The following is a 21356-nucleotide window of genomic DNA, read 5'->3' on the forward strand; positions in this document are numbered from 1 at the left end:
ATGAAGTCAAGGAACAAAGAACCAATGGGAAGATTACCGCAAATATAAAGAGCTCCTATAAATCAATTAGGAAAAGACTAAGAAAGCAGTAGGAAAACAGTAGAAGGGTATCAATGAAAGCTTAAAAATAAATAAAGGAAATACAGACAACCCTAAACATAGTAAAAGATATGCAGCATCACTCAGAATTATAGAAATTCAAAGTACTATCGTAATGAAATAATACTTTTTATCCATTAGATTAGAAGAAATCCCAAGTGTTGATAACATACTCTGTGCCAGTTCTAGAACCTGGGACTTGTATATTGACAGTGAATGTAGAGCTTGGTATAATTTCCAGCAATACAAATCTTCTGTGGAGGGCAGTTTAATGATATGTAACAATATTACAAATGACCATACTGATCGACCTAGCGATCCCACTGACATATGCATTGTTTGCAGTAGTAAAAAATTGGAAATATCCATCAAAAGGGAACTAGGTAAGTATATTATGCTATATCCGTACCGTGGAACACTGCTGGGGTACAATGAATAAGAAAACTCTCTGTATTGATGTGGAAAGATTCACCAATATAGATCTGAAAAAGCAAGTTGTGTAAATAGCGTGGAAAGGAGGATTCAACACATATCTCCATAGTTTAAGTTTTATTTCTATTTGCATAAAGAAACTGACAGGATATACAAGAAGCTAGTAGAAGGGGTTACCTATCTTCAGAGGTAGACGGGGGAGGAAGGTGGAAGCAAGACTCTTGTGGAAACTTTTCTGTGCAACAGAAAGTTTGTGAGTCATGTGGATGTTACTTACTTAAAAATTCAGTATTAAAAAAGAATGTGCATTGACCCAGAAGAATGAGACATCTTGAACTTTAGGGGGAAACTCAGGGGTCCAGACTGACGCGTGCGTAGAATATGGAGGTATGGGATGTGCGGGATGAGAGGAAAAGGTACGCGTGTCGTGGCGGAGGACCAGACACGGAGCTGTTTCCAGCTGTTTGGGTTAGCGTCAAACTGGGAGAGGAAAGGTGGTTTCTGAGAAGTTTTAGAATGAACAGCTGGTGCTCTGGCTGACTCCCTGGTGAAGGAGAGGGGAGCAGTCCATGTGCCCAGGAATGGATCTGGGGTACAAATGCCCAGGTAATTCCCAGGAACCAGAGCTAAGGAAATAGGGATGGGGGTCAGGAATAAATGTTAGGAAATAAACAAAACCTACATTTTCAAGAGCCCAGACCGTATTCCCTGGAAAAAATGGCTTCTTTTAGGCAGCATGTGTGCAGGTTACATTTTGTCAGCCATCCCCAAACACATCTTTGTAAGGAAGCCACGGTAATTTCCAACAACTCACTTACCCCCCTGTGGTCTCATGACTAAATTAAGCTTTAAGATCCTCAAAGATCGCTTAGTTCAGAATAAAAAGGCTTGGATTTGAGGTTCTGTGTGATCTTGGATAACACACTGAACATCTTGGAAGCTGAGTTTTGCCATCGGTGGAGTGGACATGATGAGGCCTGCCATAGTCTGAAACTCGTAAGTTCCTGTGACACGTTAGGGACTGACCAGTGAAGATATTTCTGTATTCGCTTAGTGCATAGACACAATGGTGCATTTTGCGCACCGTGCCGTTCGCTCTGTGCTGAGTCAGAAATGTAGAACAGGAGTTCTTGCAGCTGGAAACCAAAGGAGAATGCTCCTGAATTTTGAGGGAAATCGTGAGATTTCCTTCTATACTCCATGTTTCGTGGTGGGGGAAGACTGAGCAGAGGGAACCCCTAGGGCTGTCTTGATCATTTTAAGCTGTTATCACTTAATTGTTATTATAATTATTTTATTAGTAATAATAACTTTTAATTATCATTAATAACTATTTTTCTTACTGTAGCTAACGTTTAGTGAGGGCTTAACTGTTGGTCAGCCGTTTTATGTACATTTTCTCATTTAATCCTCCTGACAGCTCAGTAAGGCAGCGACTATTAAATGCGAGTCATTTTACAAATGAGGGGTTGAGAGGTTCAGTCGTTGGCTCAAAGGCATGCAGCTGGCAGAACCAGGGCTCAAGACCAGCCACCGCCTTCCTCTTCACCTTTATACCATTCTGCTTCTTCAAGGGAACATCCCCCAGTCTAGGGAGGTGGGGTGGGGGGCCAGAATGTCTATTTATCTGTACGGTGATTTTTTTTTTTTAGGTTTTATTTATTTATTTGTTAGAGATCGAGAGAGAGCTCAAGCAGGGGGAGGGGCAGAGGGAGAGGGAGAAACAGTCTCCCTGCTCAGCGGGGAGCCTGTTGTGCGGCTGGATCCAAGGACCCTGAGATCATGACCTGAGCTGAAGGCAGACGCTTAATGACCGAGCCACCCAGGCGCCCCTGTACGGTGATTTTTAAAAATATATATTTTTTTGTTTATTTGAGAGACAGCATGGGGAGAAGCAGAGGGAGAGGATCTTCAAGCAGACTCCCTGCTGAGCACAGAGCCCCTGCGGTGATGTTTTATGACTATTGCTGAATTCATCTGCCAGTACTAATAGGTGTGACACCCCCCCACCACCCCCGCTGTCTGTAACTGTGCCAAGATTCTGAAAAGATTTTTTTACTGTTCTTATCACCCATCCTCCCACCTTCGCTGGTCTATTCTTCCAAGAGTATTCCAGCGCCCGGCTCTCTACCTTTGCCCATAATAGACATTCAAATAACAAGCCATATTTTATGAACTGTCATGGGTGTGACAAATTGTTTTGAGTGAAAATACTTAATGTTCATTCAGTACATTTTTTTAAAAGATTGTATTTATTTATTTATCTGACAGAGCGGCATCGAGAGAGAGAACACAAGCAGGGGGAGTGGGAGAGGGAGAAGCAGGCTCCCTGCTGAGCAGGGAGCCTGACGCGGGGCTCTATCCCAGAATGCTGGGATCATGACCTGAGCCGAAGGCAGAAGCTTAACAACTGAGCCACCCAGGAGCCCCTCATTCAGTACATTTTAAAGCCCTATAATATTCCAGACACATGGATTCCAGGACAAATGTGGGTAGAGCGGACTCTACAGGGGTCCTAATCTGGTGAAGCAGACAGGTCAGCAAATACCCAGAATTAACATGAATTCTCTAGCGTACATTAGTGTTCCCCAGATTCGCCTACGCATTAAAATCATCTGAGGCACTTTGAAAACCAGCCAACCAACCAACCACAGTTTCTTGGGCCTTACCCCAGACCAACTGAATCAGAATCTCTTGGGGTTGGTCTTGGGAATCTGTATTTTAAACAAATACCCCTTGAGAGTTTTACGATTAAGTTTGGGAAACGAGCTATCAGTAGAAACAGGATACTGTGGGGTGAGAGGAAGAAGCTAAGCCCCTCCGTGGTTGAGAAGATCAGCCAGAGGCTCACAGCAGTGTCTGGGCCACACCTTCTCAGACGCTAGAGAAAAGGACTTTCCAACAAGGGCAGTGTGGGTGAAAGCCTAGAAGCATGGAAAAGGATGGTTCTGGCCTCGTTCTTGGGGTTCAAGGCCAAGAAGGTCAGTAGGTAGTGCTGAGAAAGGTGGTTGTGGCCCCAGTGTGAGGTCTGTGGCCTTCACAGACCAAGCCAAGGAATTTTAAGCAAGAGAATTTGACTCTGATGGCAAAGGAGAGGCTGACCCGGTGGGGAGAGAGGCAGGGAGTTCAGTCTGAAGGCCGTCAGGGACGTTCTCACCAGTGATCAGCTAACTAACAACAGCGGGATGGCTTGAGAGGTATTTCTCAGCCCAAACTGACTTAGTGATAAATCGATTTTATTTATTCATTCATTCATTCATTCATTTATTTATTTATTTATTTATTTAGGTGGAGAGGGAAGGCCCAGTAGGATGACTCCTAGCTCAGCGGGTGGAGGTCATTGCAAGGTTTGAGGGATGTGCGCAGAGGTGCAGGGGGTGATGACAGGGAGATGGATTCTGTCGTGCTCATGCTGAGTTTCGGAGGCTCTGGGGGACCATATGTCCAAGGCATTTGGATATCTGAAGATAGAGATTTGGCAGCCCACAGCGTACTGATGGTAGACAAAGCCCTGTGAATAGCTGAGAGCAGCTCAGGGTGCACGAGGGAAAGGAATAGGCTGTCTAGGGAGAACTGAAGAATTCTGGCATCTAAGGGCATGGTTTTAAACACTTTGAATGTAGTCTTTTATTTAATCTGTTTGAATCGACTGCTGGGCATCAAAGTGATGTTGCAATGGGTTGGAGTCCTGTACTCCTAATAATGACAACAGTGAGTCTTGAGAAGGGCACCAGTCTGGCTCTCTCCCAGATGCCCTCTGCTTTGTTCTTCCACACAGATATAATGTCTCTCTGGGTGCACTTTTTTTTTTAATTAATTATTTTTTTTAAGTAGGCTCCACACCCAGTGTGGAACCCAGTGCAGGGCTTGAACTGACAACCCAGAGATCAAGACCTGAACTGAGATCAAGAGTCAGATACTCAACTGACTGAGCCACCCAGGCTTCCCTCTCTGGGTGCACTCTTGTTGGTTGATGGGGAGACAATGCCTTCTGATCTCAGTTCCCATCTCCGAGTTCTCTTACGTGAATCACCAAAAATCATCAAAATAGAATACATTAAAGGAGGACGTGAGCTGGGCAGGAATGACCACACCAAAGTTTGATGATTCTGTTTATATCAGAGCATGATGGCTTTAGTGACCTTTTTTTTTTTTTAAAGATTTTATTTATGTATTTGAGAGATAGAGAGTGAGTGAGCAAGAGAGAGTACAGCTGGAGGAGGGGCAGAGGAGAGGGAGAAGCAGGCTCCCTGCAGAGTGTGGAGCCTGATGCAGGACTCGATCCCAGGACCCCGGGATCATGACCTGAGCCAAAGGCAGATGCTTCACCGACTGAGCCACCCAGGCGCCCCTGTACTGACCTTTCTTATCCTTAGGGATCCACCTCACTGTGCACAGAGCATACGCGGTGTAACAGGTGAATTTTTAATTTAATCATGCTTGTGCAGAGTAAGTAAGCTTTTATTGATACGAACTTTTCAGAATGGTGACTTCAGGCTGTTTCAAGCTGAAGGATGCTTTTAGCTCACAATCATATGCATTTTGGTTGGCTGTCTTGGAACAACAGCGGAATAATCCACGAGGGGATATGTTCAGAAAGTATGTGGCCTGTTTTACTTACTGAAGCAATGGATTTGAATTGATGTTCAGTTTAATATTTGATCAGATTTCGGTGATGGCTAGGATTTCAGCACCACCTGGAATGCTTTGGGTCCCGTCAGCTGAACTGAGTCTCCGAAGATCAGGGGAACTCTCCAGAAACTGTACTTACAGGTTGTTTCACACATTTCTTGGATGCAGACATCAAAGGATGTTTTTACAAATGCACTTGTGAATGGGAACTGTTGTTTATTTTAATGCGTGGACTGCTTTGCCTGTGCCCTGCAGTCACATCCTGAGAAGATGTAGGGCATGGCGGGTCTTGCTTTAGGAAGACTTCAGTGCGTGACATAGAGGTGCCCGCAAGTGAAGTTATGAATATGCCATTTTCTTGAGGGCTGCGCAAGCCGTGTGCCCACTAGGAACGAGAGATTGCTTAAGGACGTCGCATCAGTCGATCAGTCAATCAGCCGATCAGCCGACAGGTTATTTCTCACACTTCTATCAGTCACTCAACAAATATTTACTGAACACTTAGTAAAGTCCAAGTACTCTACATTTGCTACCTCTTTTTTGAATTTTTAATTTTATTTGAGAGAAAGGGAGTGAGAGAGAGAGAGCAAGGGGAGGAGCAGAGGGAGAGAGACAAGCAGGCAGGGCTCGATCCTAGGACCCTGGGATCACGACCTGAGCGGAAGGCAGATGCTTCACCGACTGAGCCACCCTGGCGCCCCGTCCAATAACGGTTTTGATTTTTTTTTTAACTCAAAAATCTATTTATTTTTCCTTTTTTTTTTCAATTTTATAATATTTTTTTATTATATTATGTTGGTCACCATACAGTACATCCCTAGTTTTTGATGTAAAGTTCCATGATTCATTACTTGCGTATAACACCCAGTGCACCATGCAATACGTTTTTATCAAGTGACTTAAATTGCTCTTCTCAGGAACTTGCCAACTCACTCGTCTCAGTTTTTACAACTGGTATTTTGCCAGCGGCTGCCTGATAACAGTTCTTACCTTCTAACGTGAGAGTTAGCACAAGGAGTAAATACTTCTCACTGTGCAACTCGTGTGCCTGGGACTGGATTTAGCATGTTCAGATGTTCATTCAACATCTGTCTTTCCACAGAACGCCACAGAACTGTATTTTCCTCCATGTAAACTCCTCTTTTAAAACACATGATCAGTTTTGAATCTAGTGACACTTCTTCAGTTAAAACTCCCCTATCTCCCAGTAGCCCCGGGATTGGAATTGAAGCGTCTAGGTCCGGGGGGTCGTGACTGCGTCGAAGCTGAGTCAGGATGGCTTTCTTGCTCTTCAGATGTTTGCAGACCTCACTAATAACGCGAGGGCCCTTTTCTGCGGGAGGTTTCCACCAGGTGGCTTTGGCTGGCTCAGACTTGGCCTTACGGAACAGGATGTACCGAGGAGCACGCAGGGGTTCCCGTTTGTGATATCAGCTTCCAAAAATCCTCTCCACGGGCATTTTTTCCCCCTCTGAATGAAATAAAGCCAAAACAACCACCATTGTGGTCAAGTTAAAATGGATTGTACTTTCCAGGCTGTCCGTTAAACTGTGCTTTGTTATGTATTTGAGAGAGAGTGGTTGGCTTAAAGATTTTATTCTCACAGTATCAGGGTTCATGGTATTACAGTTTGTGGGTCTGGGCTGGTTACTGTTCTGTTGGTTGCAGTCTGCCTCAAGGTTTGCTTATGTCCGTTTGTGTGTCTGTTACCTCCCGGGAACATCAAACCATGTGATGTCACCGTTCTCTGGTCAAGATATACTTTATATTGTAAATACGTAATTATTTCCAAATTTGATATAGAAAAATCAGAATATAGACACAGGAAGGAAAATAATTACCTAGAATGACCTTCCTCTCAAGATGATTACTATTAGCATTTTGTCCTTTATTTTCCAGATTTTTTTCTTTGTAGCCTTAGACCTATAAATACATGTATTTTAAAAATAGGATTAGCATTAATTTACTCTGTAACCTGGACATCTGTTGTGATGTTTTTAGGTCAATAAATATGGATGTGCCTATTCATCGTATAAATGTGTCCTGTGAATGAGACTACCGGGGAAAATCATAGTGAGACATTGGATGTTGCGAATAAAACTTGAATACTTCTATTCCCACTGAGGAAAGTATTTTAGAATAAACTAAAATCGAAAAAAATTTTTTTAAAGATTTTATTTATTTGAGGGAGAGAGAGCACAAGCAGGGGGAGCAGCAGGCAGAGGGAGAAGCAGGCTCCCCGCCGAGCAGGGAGCCAGATGCCGAACTGGAGCCCAGGACCCTGGGATCATGACCTGAGCTGAAGGCAGACGCTTAACTCACTGAGCCACCCAGGTGCCTGGAAAAAAAAAAATTTTAAAGGAAGAGTTTTTGTCTTTAAAATTTCAAAACATGTCACGGAACAACCACCATCAAAACCATAGGTGACTACACTAAGAGAAAACCTCCATAGGATTTCTTAAGAATACATAAATTACAAATATAGAAGAATTATTAAACACATGAGAATTCTAGACATAGATTCAAACTATTAAAATATTTTCAAAGTAATAGGGAAATGAATTGTAGTATAATTTGAGACCCCAGGGTGTAATGATGAAAAGAAATAAAGTTGATCCATATAAGCACACATCACACAAAAATGTCAGATGTAGCAAAAAATTAATACAGTTTAATCATATCAAAATAGATAGAATTCTGAAGAGCATATTTGGCCCAGCTATAATTAATGATCAAATGAAAGCCATCAAAGACAATAGGAATACTACATATTCTTAAAATATCATTTAATAAATATATGTATTACATATATGTGATGTACAACCAAGAACCTATTAAAAGGAAAGCACGTGAACAGACAGTATATAATTAATAAAAATGTACTATACAAAATACATAAAGAAAAAATACATTTTTAAAAGCTAACGAGGTCGTTCAGATTGTCATTAATATCAAAAGAGACAAACATGCAAATGTATATGTAACTTATTACATGGAAACGCATGTTCTTACTAGTAAACTAATCTGGGGGGAAAAACAGTAAAATTGCAAACACAGCAAATCAGTTGGACTATTTAGAAACAAGTATAGGGTAGCCTGGGAACTTGGCTTTGTCTTTCTGGGAAATGAATTGGCCGTACATACTGAGACCTGTGACGTAGTTCACCGCTTTTAATTCTCAAGCATTTCATTTTGGGTCATATGTCCCAAGGAAATAACCTGAAAGGAAAGAAATATAAATCCACATTGATAAGTATAAAACATTTGAAGCTCCTCATATTAAGCAATGCAAATAAAGTGAGAATGATTTTTTAATTATTTACATGGTTATGTAGTATGGAAAGCGGGATTCGGCATTATCTCCTCTATTCCGGTGTTTCCGAAGTCACAGGGCTGGGAGTGTGTGCAGGCAGAAGACAGACCTGGACTGGGTCAGGAAGCCTGGCTGGGTCTTGCATCTTCCACGTTGGGAGCTTTGGCCAGCAGTTTCCAGATGTGGAGCGCAGTGCCCAGCCTGCCTAGCTCCCAGGTTTCCAGCCATAACTGAGATCAGGCGTGAGAAGCGCAGCTCCTGTGAGCTGGTGAGAGCAGTTGAACAGACTCTCCAGGCCGCACTGAGGAGCAGGGAGGTTCCCACAGCTCTTGGTCCCCCACAGACCGGGGACACCAGCAGGCCGGCAGCAGTGAGGGCTGAGTTCAAAGGGACAGAGTGGAGTTGCCATTGAGAAGTGAAATGCATGTGTTTGTGCTGCGTGGGAGGCAGGAGGGTGTAGAAGAATTCGAATCCGCTTGCTCCTCTTATTGACAATCTTACGCAAAAGTTAAAAAAGCCTTGGCGCTCAGGGAAACCCCTAACGCAGAGCTGGGTTTCCGGCTTCCTGGTCCCGCCGGAGCCCTACCTTTCACAACAGCGCTCCCTGTGACAAAGGGCTTGGACTCGGCTCCGGGATGCCCCGCCCGGCGGTGATACCACCCCAGGTCCTTTCCCTTTCTCCCAGTCACGCAAAGTCAAGGCTGAGGCTTTCTGCCATCCCCTCGCCCGCCCCACCCTGAGTTCCGAGTTCCAAAGCTCCTTGGGCACTCCCCCTCCTGCAGCGCCAATGAGACTGGGAGGCGGGCCCGGCAGGGGTGGCACTGGCTGTGTGACAAGCCCCCCGCCCCCCGCCCCTGCCCCCAGTAGCACGTGAGGCTGACCTGGGCCAAAGGCCATCCTGTGCTGGTAACTAAGGGCTCATGACCAAGACGGCCAGCACGGGAGCGGGGAGTCTGGGGTACAACGAGGAGGCTTCAAGCTGGTTAACTGGTGAGTACACCTCGGAATGGTGTATTTACTGGCTGGACTTTGGGTCAAAGAGTAATAACTGGAGCAGCGGCAAGGACATCATGTGGGTGTCACTCTACCCCAGGCAGAGTACTGCCCTGCCTGTTGCCTGATTTGCTCTTGAGCCCCACCTCCCCAGACCTGCCTGAGAGCGGACCCAAGTCCCTAGGACGCTTCTACCTCTGGGTGATTGAGACAAACGACTGTGATTTCTCCAGACTAGATTAAACGCCACCGAACCCCGAAAGGGTCAACATCTTACTGTGTGTTCTATAGTTTCTCTGATACTTTATGTAGAAGACCATTTTATTTAGTCCTTTCAGCAACCACGTGAGGAAACTATTGTTGGCCCCATTTTTACAGAGCAGGACGTGGAGGCTCCGTGATCTTACTAACTTGCCCAGGGCCCCAGAGCAAGGAACGCCATGAAGCAGGTTTCAGATCCGGGTTTGGTTGACTCCAAAAACCCATACTCCTGCTACTCTTGTGCATGCTGGAGGCAGTTTTTCTGGGTCAGTGACCTGGAAAAAGGTAGGGCTGTTTGCCAAATTTTGAGGGACCCAGAAGAGAAGTATGCCCCCGGCTCTGTGGATTCCACACGTGACGTGTGAGGTGCGCTGCCGAGGGCGTGTTCTGTTTACGCACAGAGAGAAGCAAACTTTTTTTTTTTTTTTAAAGATTTTATTTATTTATTCGACAGAGATAGAGACAGCCAGTGAGAGAGGGAACACAAGCAGGGGGAGTGGGAGAGGAAGAAGCAGGCTCATAGCAGAAGAGCCTGATGTGGGGCTCGATCCCAGAACGCTGGGATCACGCCCTGAGCCGAAGGCAGACGCTTTAACCGCTGTGCCACCCAGGCGCCCCCAAACTTTTTTTTTTTTAACATGTGTTTCGTTTTCCATAGAATTCTTTTTCTGACAGCTACTCTCTTTCCAACGCTTAGAGCACCATATGCTCTTTAGAAGGGAGTAAAGGTTTCAGCAAAGCAGTTTTTGGCTGCCCCGCCTCTTTGCAGTTCAAATATTCAAAACATCTGCTTCTATTTTGTTTGCCTTTTGGAGAAAATCAAGGGTAAATACAAGATAAATAAGAAGCAAAATTCTTTCTGCTGAACCCCAAAGCCCAGTGCCTGGCCATCTGAAAAGATTTTGTTTGTTTAAACCTTGCTGGAATGAGAGAAAACCCATACAAACACCCGTGATGAAGATTCAGCTAATAAAAAACCAAAAGGTTCAGAGGTGAGCTCTTACACGGTGTGATGCCAGTGCCTTCCCGTGGGCTCTGAACAGTTTTTGAAAACCAAGCCCTGGGTTGGGGACACCGTTTACAAGATCCTGACAAAGTTTCCACCGATTAACAAAGTTGAGAGTTTATTCTGGAACTCTGCCTGGAGGGAGAGAAAAAAACAGCCAAAAGCAAGGGGAAAAAAACCATCTTTGCGGACCAGTGACGCTCTCGTGGGTGTTCGGCTGACCAGGTGGGCAGCCACCCCTTCAGGCAAGTGTGCTGCGATGGGGACCCGAGCCCTTTCTCAGAAGAGGCAGCAGTGTTGAACAAGAGAATTCCGCCATGAAAGTCTTGTTATGTATTTTCTCATTCACTTACTTTTTTTTTTTTTAAGTGGCTCTTTTTTGGTATGTGGTAAAATTTACATGTAACGAAATGCCCATCTTAAGTATACATTCGGGGAGTTCCAACGAAGGCAAACACCTGTGTACCTCAAACCCTTGTGAAGATAGACAACCCACTGTCCCCTCAGGGACAAGTGCTGTTCCGACATGGAGAGTGTGTGTGTGTGTGTGCGTGATCTGTTTTCCTGTGGATGGTTACTTGGCTATTTGCAGTTTTTGTCCACATAAAGCTGTACGCGTCTTTTTGCGGATACATGTTTTCTTCTGAGTAAATGCCTGTGTGCACAATTGCTGAGTCGTCATCGAGGAGGTAAATGTTCAGCTTTATAAGAACCTGCCAGGTTTCTCTCCGGGATGGTTGTCCCACTTTCTACCTCCACTGTCAACACGAGAGCATGTCCTCGTTGCTGTTAGATTTAGCAATGGCATCTCGCGTAGGTTTTAATTTGCATTCTCTTATGACTAACGACACTGAGCCCTTCATGTACTTTCTGGCCATTTGTGTATCTTCCTGGGTGACTATTCAGATTTTGTACTCACTTTATTGTTGAGTTGCGGGTGTTCTTTACCTATGTTCATTTAGTGTACAAATATGTGAAAGAGACCCTCTCCACAGGGCATCGAGCCCCAGATACTTGATCTCTTTGCCTGTATTTCCCCTCAAAATGATGCTGGCGATCCTTCTTCCTTTAGCGCTGGATTCCCAGGGCCTAGGCTGTCTCCTGGCAGATAGTAGGGGCTCGTTTACATGAACAACTGCTGAGAGAGTAAACCGATGCACTGACTTCAGGGCCTGATACCCAGACACAATTTCCTTGAATAAAAAGCAGTGATTAACAAGGAAACAGAGAAAAAGGAAATGTTCTTGTCATCCTTGAGCTATAAATTACACTTGGCACAAAGGACTCAGGATCCCTTCAGGGGATTTGTTTAGCCAGGGGGAATACTGCTAGAATATCTCCTGATCTCATCTAATTTGACCTCATTTATGAAGCTTCTAGTGCTTCTTGGGTTCCGACTGAGGGATGATCAACGCGTCTAGCCTCAGGTTTATGTAGCTTCACCCAGCTGATCCACCTGGGCCTTCGGCACCTTCCTTTTGGCTCCCTCGGACCCTGGCCGTGCCTGTCTGGGTGCCTCTGCTGGGCTCCGTGCCTCCCTGGGCGGCCCAGCCCCACTGGAGTGCGCCGCCTTCCTGAGCCCCCAACGGCCAGCAAGGGGCTCCTTCCCCCTGCTCTTGAAGCATTTTCCTGGCCGTACCTCAGCTGGCTCCAGCCCCTCCCACTGTGGGTATACGCTCCCTAGTCACCGTCAGCATCCGTTTGTGCAGGGAACGTGGCCTTTTACAGAGTATGTTCACACCCATTATCTCGTGTAAGCCCCGAAACAGTCCTAGCTGTATTCTCCTTCTTGTCTTGTTTTGTTTTTTCCCCAAATGAGGTGCCATAAAGAAGTGATATAATTTGCTCCAGAATATAAAATGGTCCACATGTGGCCCAGAGTTTTCTCTGGGTCTTGCTCAAAGACTATCCATGCCTTTTTTTTTTTTTTTTTTTAAGCTGTGGTGGATTTACGTGTGTGGTGTTTAAAAGGCTCCATAGGTTTTTACAGTTCAGAGACTTGGATTCCATCTGACATCAGAAATTCAGTTACCACACCAAAGACATATAGGAGTTGTTCCCAACCTTTTTATTTAACCACCATGATGGGTTCTCCACACCCCTGCCCCCCGCCTGGGGATCACACGCTATTTGAAAAATGTCCACCAGCCACTTTACTTACGGGCTTGTGTTACCGTTTTTATTCATCAGACTCAGAGCATCCAGAGTTTAGGATCAGGATCAGATAACCTGTGCCCTTACTGGCTGATTTTATTGCAGCCAAAATAAAGATATCCGAGATTTGCATTAGCCTCCAAGACTGATAACTGGCCCATTTCTATTTCTGCAGGGCTTTCTGTAAGATTGAAAGTTTACACACTGACCCTTGGGAAAGTAGAAACAGAGAGTAGAGCTTGAGAAAAAGTAGCGCCGTGCGCCGTACCTCGCTCAGGGACTGTGCTTGGGACACATGTCTGTGTGGGACCGAGATGGTGTCCCTGACTCGGCGCTTTGCTCTGCGATCGGTGCCTCTCCCCGGCTCCGTAGAGAGTGGGGCTCACCCGGCCCGTGGGGACGGGTGGTTTTCCGTCGGCCTCCATAGCATCTGGTCGAGAGCATGAGCTTATGGAGACGATGACGTTCCCTTAACCGTTACCCTAAGGTCTACATTTTTAAATGTCATGGAACCGAAACTTGTACAGCATGTCAATAATTCTCTCATTCAGATGATACTTTCCGAGGGTCATGGTGGGCATTCTAAAGGCAGCGTCTTTTTCTGATTTAGCAGAGTTAATAAATGTCACTCTGTGGGCCAATCATTAAGGAGGGGTTTCAGTTAGATATGACTATTACTGTCATCTGTTATTTTATTATTTCTGTATCCATATGTACATGGATATGGATATGGATGCTTATGGTCTTATATGTATACATATCATATGCACATTGTATTATTATATGTGTTACGTGTATATATAGTATACATATTGTATTATTATATGTATATGTGTACTTACTGTATTTTATGTATACATATTGTAGTATTTTATTCACACAATCTTGGGCGTGGTCTTGTTTTGTAGGAGAGCCAGCAGAAGTCCACCAATGTCGTCTATCAGGCCCACCACGTGAGCAGGAACAAGCGAGGGCAGGTGGTTGGGACGAGGGGTGGATTCCGAGGATGTACGGTGTGGCTGACAGGTATGCCTTGCTGATGCCTTGCTGATACTTTTTTAATTGAAAACCGATGTGTGACGTACAATTCTAAGGAACTTAGTGTAACATATGACATGTTTGTTTTAACACTGAGATGAGGCGGGGAGTGGTGGTAAAAAGCCTGGCCGTCAGCCCTACCTCTGCCATCCTTGGGAAGAAAGCCCAAGATGGAGGCACAGGGCTTCTCTCGTTTTGGTTCTCTCCTCTTTGGCAGGAAGGGGGCAAGCTGATGATAGCACCCCCTTTCTGCTCGAGAGGATCCCATAATTCTCATGCTCGTGCCTCAACCCATTTACCGGCCCTTACAATGGAGCTTTCCTAACTCGACAGCATTTGGCTGTCTGTAAGGTTTGGGGTGTTTAGAGATATTCTTTATTGTTTTCTGGTGTTTTCACATTGTAGAGGACTATTTCAGTTAGTTTAAAAAAACAAAAAACTGAAAGCATAAGGATCTGCACAAGTAGGAAAAGCAGTGATTTCCACTTAGCTGAGGATTGCCCCTTGTAAATGGAAATAATTCACTCCCCTGGGGGTGACCAAATGAATCTCTCCTTTTTCCTGTGTTTCCTCCAAATGTCCCAGCTAAGACTTAGTGACAGGACAGGAATTAGTCTGGGGCTGTTCTCTTAAGACTCTGAGCACAAGGTGGAAGAAGCTGGTCCCTGGGAGCAGGAGTCCGGCGTAGCCCGCACTCAAAAGGAAATACCATAGACAGGCTAATCCAGATAGATGCAAAGATGTCTACCCAGGTTCTGAGATCAGCTGCGTGCTACCACCCGCTCACAAAGGCCAATTTAGTGGGGCGCCTGGGTGGCTCAGTCGGTTAAGCAACCGCCTTTTGATTTCACCTCAGGTCATGATCTCACAGTCATGAGATCGGGCTCCAGCGTTCAGTGCAGAGTCTGCTTGTCTCTCTCTCTCCCTCTGCCCCTGCTTGCTCTCTCTCTCTCAAATAAATAAATAGGTCTTAAAGCAAGCAAACAAACAAACAAACAAACAAACTCCAACCTGAAGGGACTGCTGAAGAGTGTGGCGGGCACCTGCCTTACCCCTTCCCATGCAAGGAATTCCTGTATGACCCAGTCATTCCTGTTCCTGTCTCCATCAGCCGCCTCCTTCTTCCTCAGGGTTTTATCTGGTGCCTGAGGCACTGGCCTTTGGTCTCCTGATTTCATTCATCCGTGGTGCAACACCTTTCTCCAGCTGGCGGGCTGGGGACGGACAGTGGATGAGGCGCTTGCTGTATTCCAAAAAGCAGCAGTCGCCTGTCATGAATCCTGTCGAGATGTCCCCCCAACTCTGTCTGAGACACAAGCTTTGTGGCAGTAGATAAAACAGCTGCCTTCCAGACACTTCCTACTTGTTATGTGTTTGCCTTCATGTATTTGTCCAATTTCTGTATTGGGACACACACACACAGTCCACTGTCTGGAATGTGGAGCAGCCTTAAAAACAAAAGATAAGTGGTGGAAGAGGAAAAAGACTCTAAAGGGTGGACTTCCCCTGTCTTTTCTTACTCATTAAAAAAAAAACCCAAAACCAAAAACCATCTTTTCGCAATTTATTCTGTTTGCTTACGTTACAGAAGTAGGCTAGTGAGCAGGCTGACTAAGAGAAACCAAATACTTCAAATCCAGAGACTTGTTTGGAGCCCCAGCTCCACTTATGTTAACTGTGTGACTTTGGACAAGCCGACTAAGCTGGCTCAGCCTCAGTCTTCTTATTTGTGAAATGAGATAAGGATGGAGCCTGCCCCGGGGATGGAGGTGGAACTAAATGAAGTCAAGCGTGTATGCAAGTGCAGGGCCTGGCCCGGAGAAAATAAGCTCTCAGGAAGTGTGATTCTTGTGACCTCAGTGCATTAGAATAAATATGCCAGCAATCTCGTTTAATCCAGTTACTGTGGTTTAGTTCTTAGTTTCGAGACCTGAGGCAAAATTGAAAGAAATTTCTATTATTTCCCTCATTCTCCAATGTGAGAGAACTTGCCGGAGATTCAGGAGTCCTGATTCTTCTGCCCCACGCTGGACACAACTCTAAGAGGAATTTATCACCTAAGTCCCTATTCGAATGAAACTGAGTTACATGAATAATACAATTGTGTCCTCAACAATGATTTACAAAGATGGTGGCACATTCCTCATGGAGCCATTGCTTCTCATGATTCTCTGCGAAGGCCAAGGGCATGACTTGAAAACATAACTAACACTGTGGAAACTGTTTGCCTTTCGTATATCACCATTCTTTCCAAGTCGGTTTTTTTTTTAAAGTTTGTTTTTTTTTGTAATCTCTGCACTCAACATGGGGCTCAAACTCATGACCCCCAGATCAAGAGTCACGCTCCACTGACTGAGCCAGCCGGGAGCCCCTCTTTCCAAGTCTTTTATTCCACTCTGTCCTTCGTCCCTGCTTTTCTCTTACCTTTTTTGTGTTTTCCCTCCTTCCTCCTGCTGTCTTCTCCATGTTAAGCTCTTGACCTTCTTTTCTTCCCCTTAACTTTTCCTCTCCCATGCCTGGGTACTCCCCAACTGTGCTACATTTCTCAGGTCCAGAGATCTTTAGGACAACTGGATTTTTGAAGTGTTCCCTTTGTCCTCATAATTTCCCTCAGATAGAAATCCTATAGTCCTGCCAATGCTCTTTGAAACCATGGTAGAAGGCACATGGTACCTCTGTTCTCATGGAAAGGCTCCAGACACCGAAGAGTGTAGGGTAGCTCTAAACACATCTCTAGCCTACCTTGGGATGACTGTCTTCATGTTTTGAGAGTCATTTTGGAAAAATCTTAAAGCCAAAGGGGTCTGTTGACAAATGGTTGTCTGGCAACCTCTGTAGGAGAGGTGGGCCTTCCAGTCTCCAGGGCTGGCTGTCCCCTCCACTCCAGCTGATTGCTAGCAGGAGGGGACATGAGAACATGGACACAGGTCTTTTGACTTTTTTCTAAGAGAAGCCAGAATCTGGATTTGTATGCACAGTGTTCTCATCTTTAAAGCATGCTGCAGGCAAAATAGAACACACCAAGAACCATGTATAACCCCCCAGGTCCCCCTACTTATGAACCCCACTTGCTTTGAAATGCCATACGCAATTCTAATAGGGGACAGATGGTTATTTCAAAGTTCGGAAGAAATCCAAGTACTTGACTTGTAAACTCTGCTTTTCCTAGATTATAGTGGTTTTGATTTGAGGTCAAATGATTATAATGAACAGGTCTATCCGGTGCTGGAAAAACCACCATCAGTTTTGCTCTGGAAGAGTACCTGGTCTCTCACGCCATTCCGTGCTACTCCCTGGATGGGGACAATGTGCGTCACGGCCTTAACAAAAACCTTGGGTTCTCCCCCGGGGACAGAGAAGAAAATATCCGCCGGATTGCCGAGGTGGCCAAGCTGTTCGCTGATGCCGGGCTGGTCTGCATCACCAGCTTCATTTCTCCTTTCGCGAAGGTAAAAGGGTTGGGGGGCACACACGGTGCTGGAAAAGGAGTCGCCAGAGGGGAGGGCACCAAGGACTGTCGTAGTTTCAGGTTCCCCCGCCTCTTCTTCTCTTTCTCCCTCATTTCCTCTACTTAATTTTGGTTTTGTCAAGAGAGGTCCTTCATTTCCAGGTGGCCGGGCAGCAGCTGCCAGAGACCCTTCCACACTCACCTTCTGGCCAGAGCTGAATGGAAGGAAAAATTAAACAAGTAAAAGTCGAAAGCCCTGTAATCTCACATCTCCAAAAAGTCAGAAAGCTTCACGGCAGTTCCTTGCCAAAGCGTCACCTCATGTGTGTTTCACGTTGAAATCGCGGAGGAAGAGGGACAGCCTTCTTGTTTTAAAGCAGGAAATTTCTGGGACCTACAAATAAGATGCTACATACTTTGAAATGCGTTACACTGAAGGAGATGCTCCCACGTGGCCAGTTCTGTCCTTCAGCAGACATTTCTTTTCTGTGGTTTTCTCTGAGAGCCCTTGAAAGAGCTGTGTTCACCCGAGGGAAATGTCTGGACTTTCTCTGAAGGACCGGTTTCCTGCCATCTCTGCAGGGCATGCACGCTAGTGTTGACCCAACGCTGTCAGGCACCGGGGCCCACATCGTTCCATGAGGAATTCCATTGTGAGACCTCCTGTTCACCTTCTCGAATGTGTTTTTTTTGTTTTTTGGGTTTTTTAAAAGATTTTATTTATTTGACAGAGCACAAGCAGGGGGAGCAGCAGGCAGGGGAGAGGGAGAAGCAGTCTCCCCGCCAAGCAGGGAGCCCGATGCGGGGCTGGATCCCAGGACCCCGAGATCATGACCTGAGCCAAAGGCAGACGCTTAACGACTGAGCCACCCAGGCACCCCTCGAATGTGGTTTTTTTTTTTTTTCCAGGATCGTGAGAATGCCCGCAAAATCCACGACTCGGCAGGACTGCCGTTCTTTGAAATATTTGTAGATGCACCTCTGAACATCTGTGAGAGCAGAGACGTGAAAGGCCTCTACAAACGTGCCCGCGCCGGGGAGATCAAGGGTAGGAGTGCCAGCCCGGCCACCCCTTTGCCTGTTCCTTCCGCTCTCAAGCCTTCGCGCTCTGTCCCCAGACATCTGTCTGAAGTCTCAAAAACTGTTTTCCAAAATCGCATCTAGCACACACAGCTCTTTACCGAACCACAGTATATTCCATACATCCACGGGCTCGTTAACTTGTGGGCTGGTGTTTTTCCAGAACTGTCACCTCGGCCATGAGCGGTAAAGTTCAGGTCCCCGAAATGGGTGTGTATCCCCAAGTGTGTCTGAGGGAGAGTGTTCAGAGGTTTTTCTTCTTATCTTCCTTTTGGATTCTAATCAGCTGCAGGCTTGGACTTAGCCACATTTTGTTGATAATTTGGGGGCTTTCTGTATTGAAAATACAGCTAGGTAAATATATATATGTATGTGTATAGATATGTATATGTATATATCTATTTACCTATGGCTAGAGGTCAGGGACAGCTGATGACCTTCTCTGGTCTAGTCTAAATTCTCAGTGTAATGCATTATTCCAACAAGGGTCACGCCTACTGTTTAGAAAGACTGTCCATTGGTGCCGATGTGATTCTTGCCCTCCTGCCTTTGCAGGGTTCACGGGTATTGACTCTGATTATGAGAAACCTGAAACCCCCGAGCGTGTGCTGAAAACCAACTTGTCCTCAGTGAGTGACTGTGTCCAGCAGGTGGTGGAGCTCCTGCAAGAGCAGGTGGGTGGACCGGGCCGCCTTTTTTCTTCTCTTTTTTTTTTTTTTTTAATCTCATAAAGTCATGAAAGGTCATTTATTGACCAAAGCATTTTCTTTTACAATTTTCATTTCAAAGCGTTACCAATTCTGCTTCCTTTCAGAACATTGTACCCCACACTATCATGAAAGGCATCCATGAACTCTTCGTGCCAGAAAACAAACTTGACCAGGTCCGGGCTGAGGCCGAAGCTCTCCCTTCGTTAGAAATTACCAAGGTAAGAGGGCACGGGCTGGCCCCAGGAGAATTAGGCCTCATAGCCGTCATTATAATCCATTTACAGTCACCCTGGATGATAAGGAAGGTGTGGATAAGGGAAATGCAATGTCCATAAAGAAAAACACTTCATCTTTGCCTTTTTTTTTTTTTTTTTTAAACCTCTTCCCAAGCAGATCTCTCACCAAGGGCTGCCATGGGGTAGCTGGGCAGCGCGGGGCAGAGGCAGGCTGGGCAGACTGGGCAGGTAACTTCTGTTCTGCAGAGCACAGCCTCACATAGTCGTCATGCTGTCTTCAGTGATGCCAGAGTGCAGGCGTTGGGCGGTATTGATTTGTTGGCGGCTGCTGAGAAAAGTTTGTCCAGAATGAAAGTAAAAAAAAATAAAAAAAAATAAAAATAAAAAAAGAATGCATGTGTTTTTTCGGACAATCAAGAAGGAATTTGGAGAAAACAAAGAGCCACCCTGATCTAAAGTGATACGAATCTTTTCCTACTTTGCAAATCCCATTCTTTCCTAAGGAGGCAGAGTCCAGCCTAAGAAGGTGTAGACCCTTTGGCCATATTGATTTTACTGCCTGGAACGTGTGGGCTGCAGCCCCACCAGGTGCACTTTTGGCTTTTTATGGGTCAGTATTATTGGTCCATACCAGCTGATCAGATCTTCATTGATAACTTCTTCTTATCCCTTAAACCTTGGGGACGTGTTTGTAAGAGGCTGAGTAAGTTGGGAGTCTGTTGCAGCTCATTCATACCTGAAGAAGTCACGGCAAGTTTATAACCAGAACCCCCTGACCGTACAAAAGAAATCCTGAGTACTGCAGTGCTCCAGGCACATGAGAAGTACATATAACTACAGTGTGGAATGATAGTGCCAATAGCAAAGTGGGCTGCACGGTACAAAAGAACTTCAAATAATCTAATAATTGTTTTGGTCCTAGGAATGGCGGGAAAGGTCAGCAGAGCAGTGACGCATGCTTCGGGGTTTAAAGGATGAATAGGAATTTCAGGTGGGGAGGAGGATAGGCCCGGGAGGAGGTGGAAATCTTTACATCAGCCCAATGGGCCAGAGCTTGAAGGGCTTTTAGTATCATGCTAAGAATTTTGGACTTTTTGAGTCCATGATTTGCCAATTTCAGTTAATTACCTAGTACATTTGGCAAAAATATGTAGCCCAACCAGAATTTTTGTAGGAAAAAAAAGGAAAGCATGAACAGCGAATGTCAACACAGTTGCCCATCATGAGGCTGTCTGCACCTCAGGTTTAGATCCCCACTCTCCAGTAGGAAGGTTCTAGACTCCAGCTTATTTGGCTCCTGGATTGTAGGTCGGCAGTAAAATGGAACACTTAACACGTAAACGGTCCTGCCTTCTTCTCGGAGAGAGAGCAAGAAAGGCCTGCCCTGGGGCCGGATGGCTGGGAAACCGAGCTTATGGGAACGTTCACCTGCTTTTGTGTTTTGCAGCTGGATCTTCAGTGGGTCCAAGTTTTGAGCGAAGGCTGGGCCACTCCCCTCAAAGGTTTCATGCGAGAGAAGGAATACTTGCAGGCCATCCACTTTGACACCCTGCTGGACGGTACGCACTCTCGTTTGTTTCTTACTCGTTGTTAAGCAATCCATGCTCAGGAATCTTCACAGGAGCAAGACGTGTTCATTCTTGGTATTAGTGCTTGGTTCAGACCTCTTACCCTGGAGGTATTTAGATGATTTATGGTGTCTAATTCTATTATGTATAAATTCCATTTTTAGGATTTTTTGGGGGGTTTATCCTTAAAGGATTATTGACTATTGGAAAGTAAGGAACTGAAAAAATGAAGGTTTTACTTGCGCGCAAAGCCAAGAGAAGGCTCAGTGTGTTTTGCCCTACTTGCCCCGATACTCAGCATAGAAAGCAATCAGCAGCCCCGGTGCCGGTTGCGGGGACCATCGTGGGGCAGCTGACTTGCAGGGGGCATCACACCACCCCCCACC

The 21356-nt window shown here is 45.5% G+C and overlaps 1 protein-coding gene and 1 long non-coding RNA gene across 4 annotated transcripts in view; one reads left to right on the plus strand and one right to left on the minus strand.

The window, feature by feature from the left end:
* Positions 1-21356, plus strand: part of PAPSS2 (3'-phosphoadenosine 5'-phosphosulfate synthase 2) — a 68367-nt gene that overhangs the window by 27057 nt on the left and 19954 nt on the right. For all 3 annotated transcript variants that reach the window (XM_034662380.1, XM_034662378.1, XM_034662379.1), the window contains exons 2-7: positions 13799-13916; positions 17142-17377; positions 18286-18424; positions 19012-19130; positions 19271-19384; positions 20850-20961. In XM_034662380.1, coding sequence (XP_034518271.1) covers positions 13799-13916; positions 17142-17377; positions 18286-18424; positions 19012-19130; positions 19271-19384; positions 20850-20961 — 838 coding nt within the window. The remainder of the gene's footprint in view (positions 1-13798; positions 13917-17141; positions 17378-18285; positions 18425-19011; positions 19131-19270; positions 19385-20849; positions 20962-21356) is intronic.
* Positions 7457-8852, minus strand: LOC109488879. The gene is made up of 3 exons (XR_002141729.2): positions 8487-8852; positions 8308-8382; positions 7457-7501 (listed from the first exon to the last, which is right to left on the minus strand). It is a non-coding gene; the product is annotated as an uncharacterized LOC109488879 (long non-coding RNA).

Source organism: Ailuropoda melanoleuca, chromosome 6 (assembly GCF_002007445.2).
Source record: "Ailuropoda melanoleuca isolate Jingjing chromosome 6, ASM200744v2, whole genome shotgun sequence".
Classification (NCBI taxonomy): domain Eukaryota; kingdom Metazoa; phylum Chordata; class Mammalia; order Carnivora; family Ursidae; genus Ailuropoda; species Ailuropoda melanoleuca.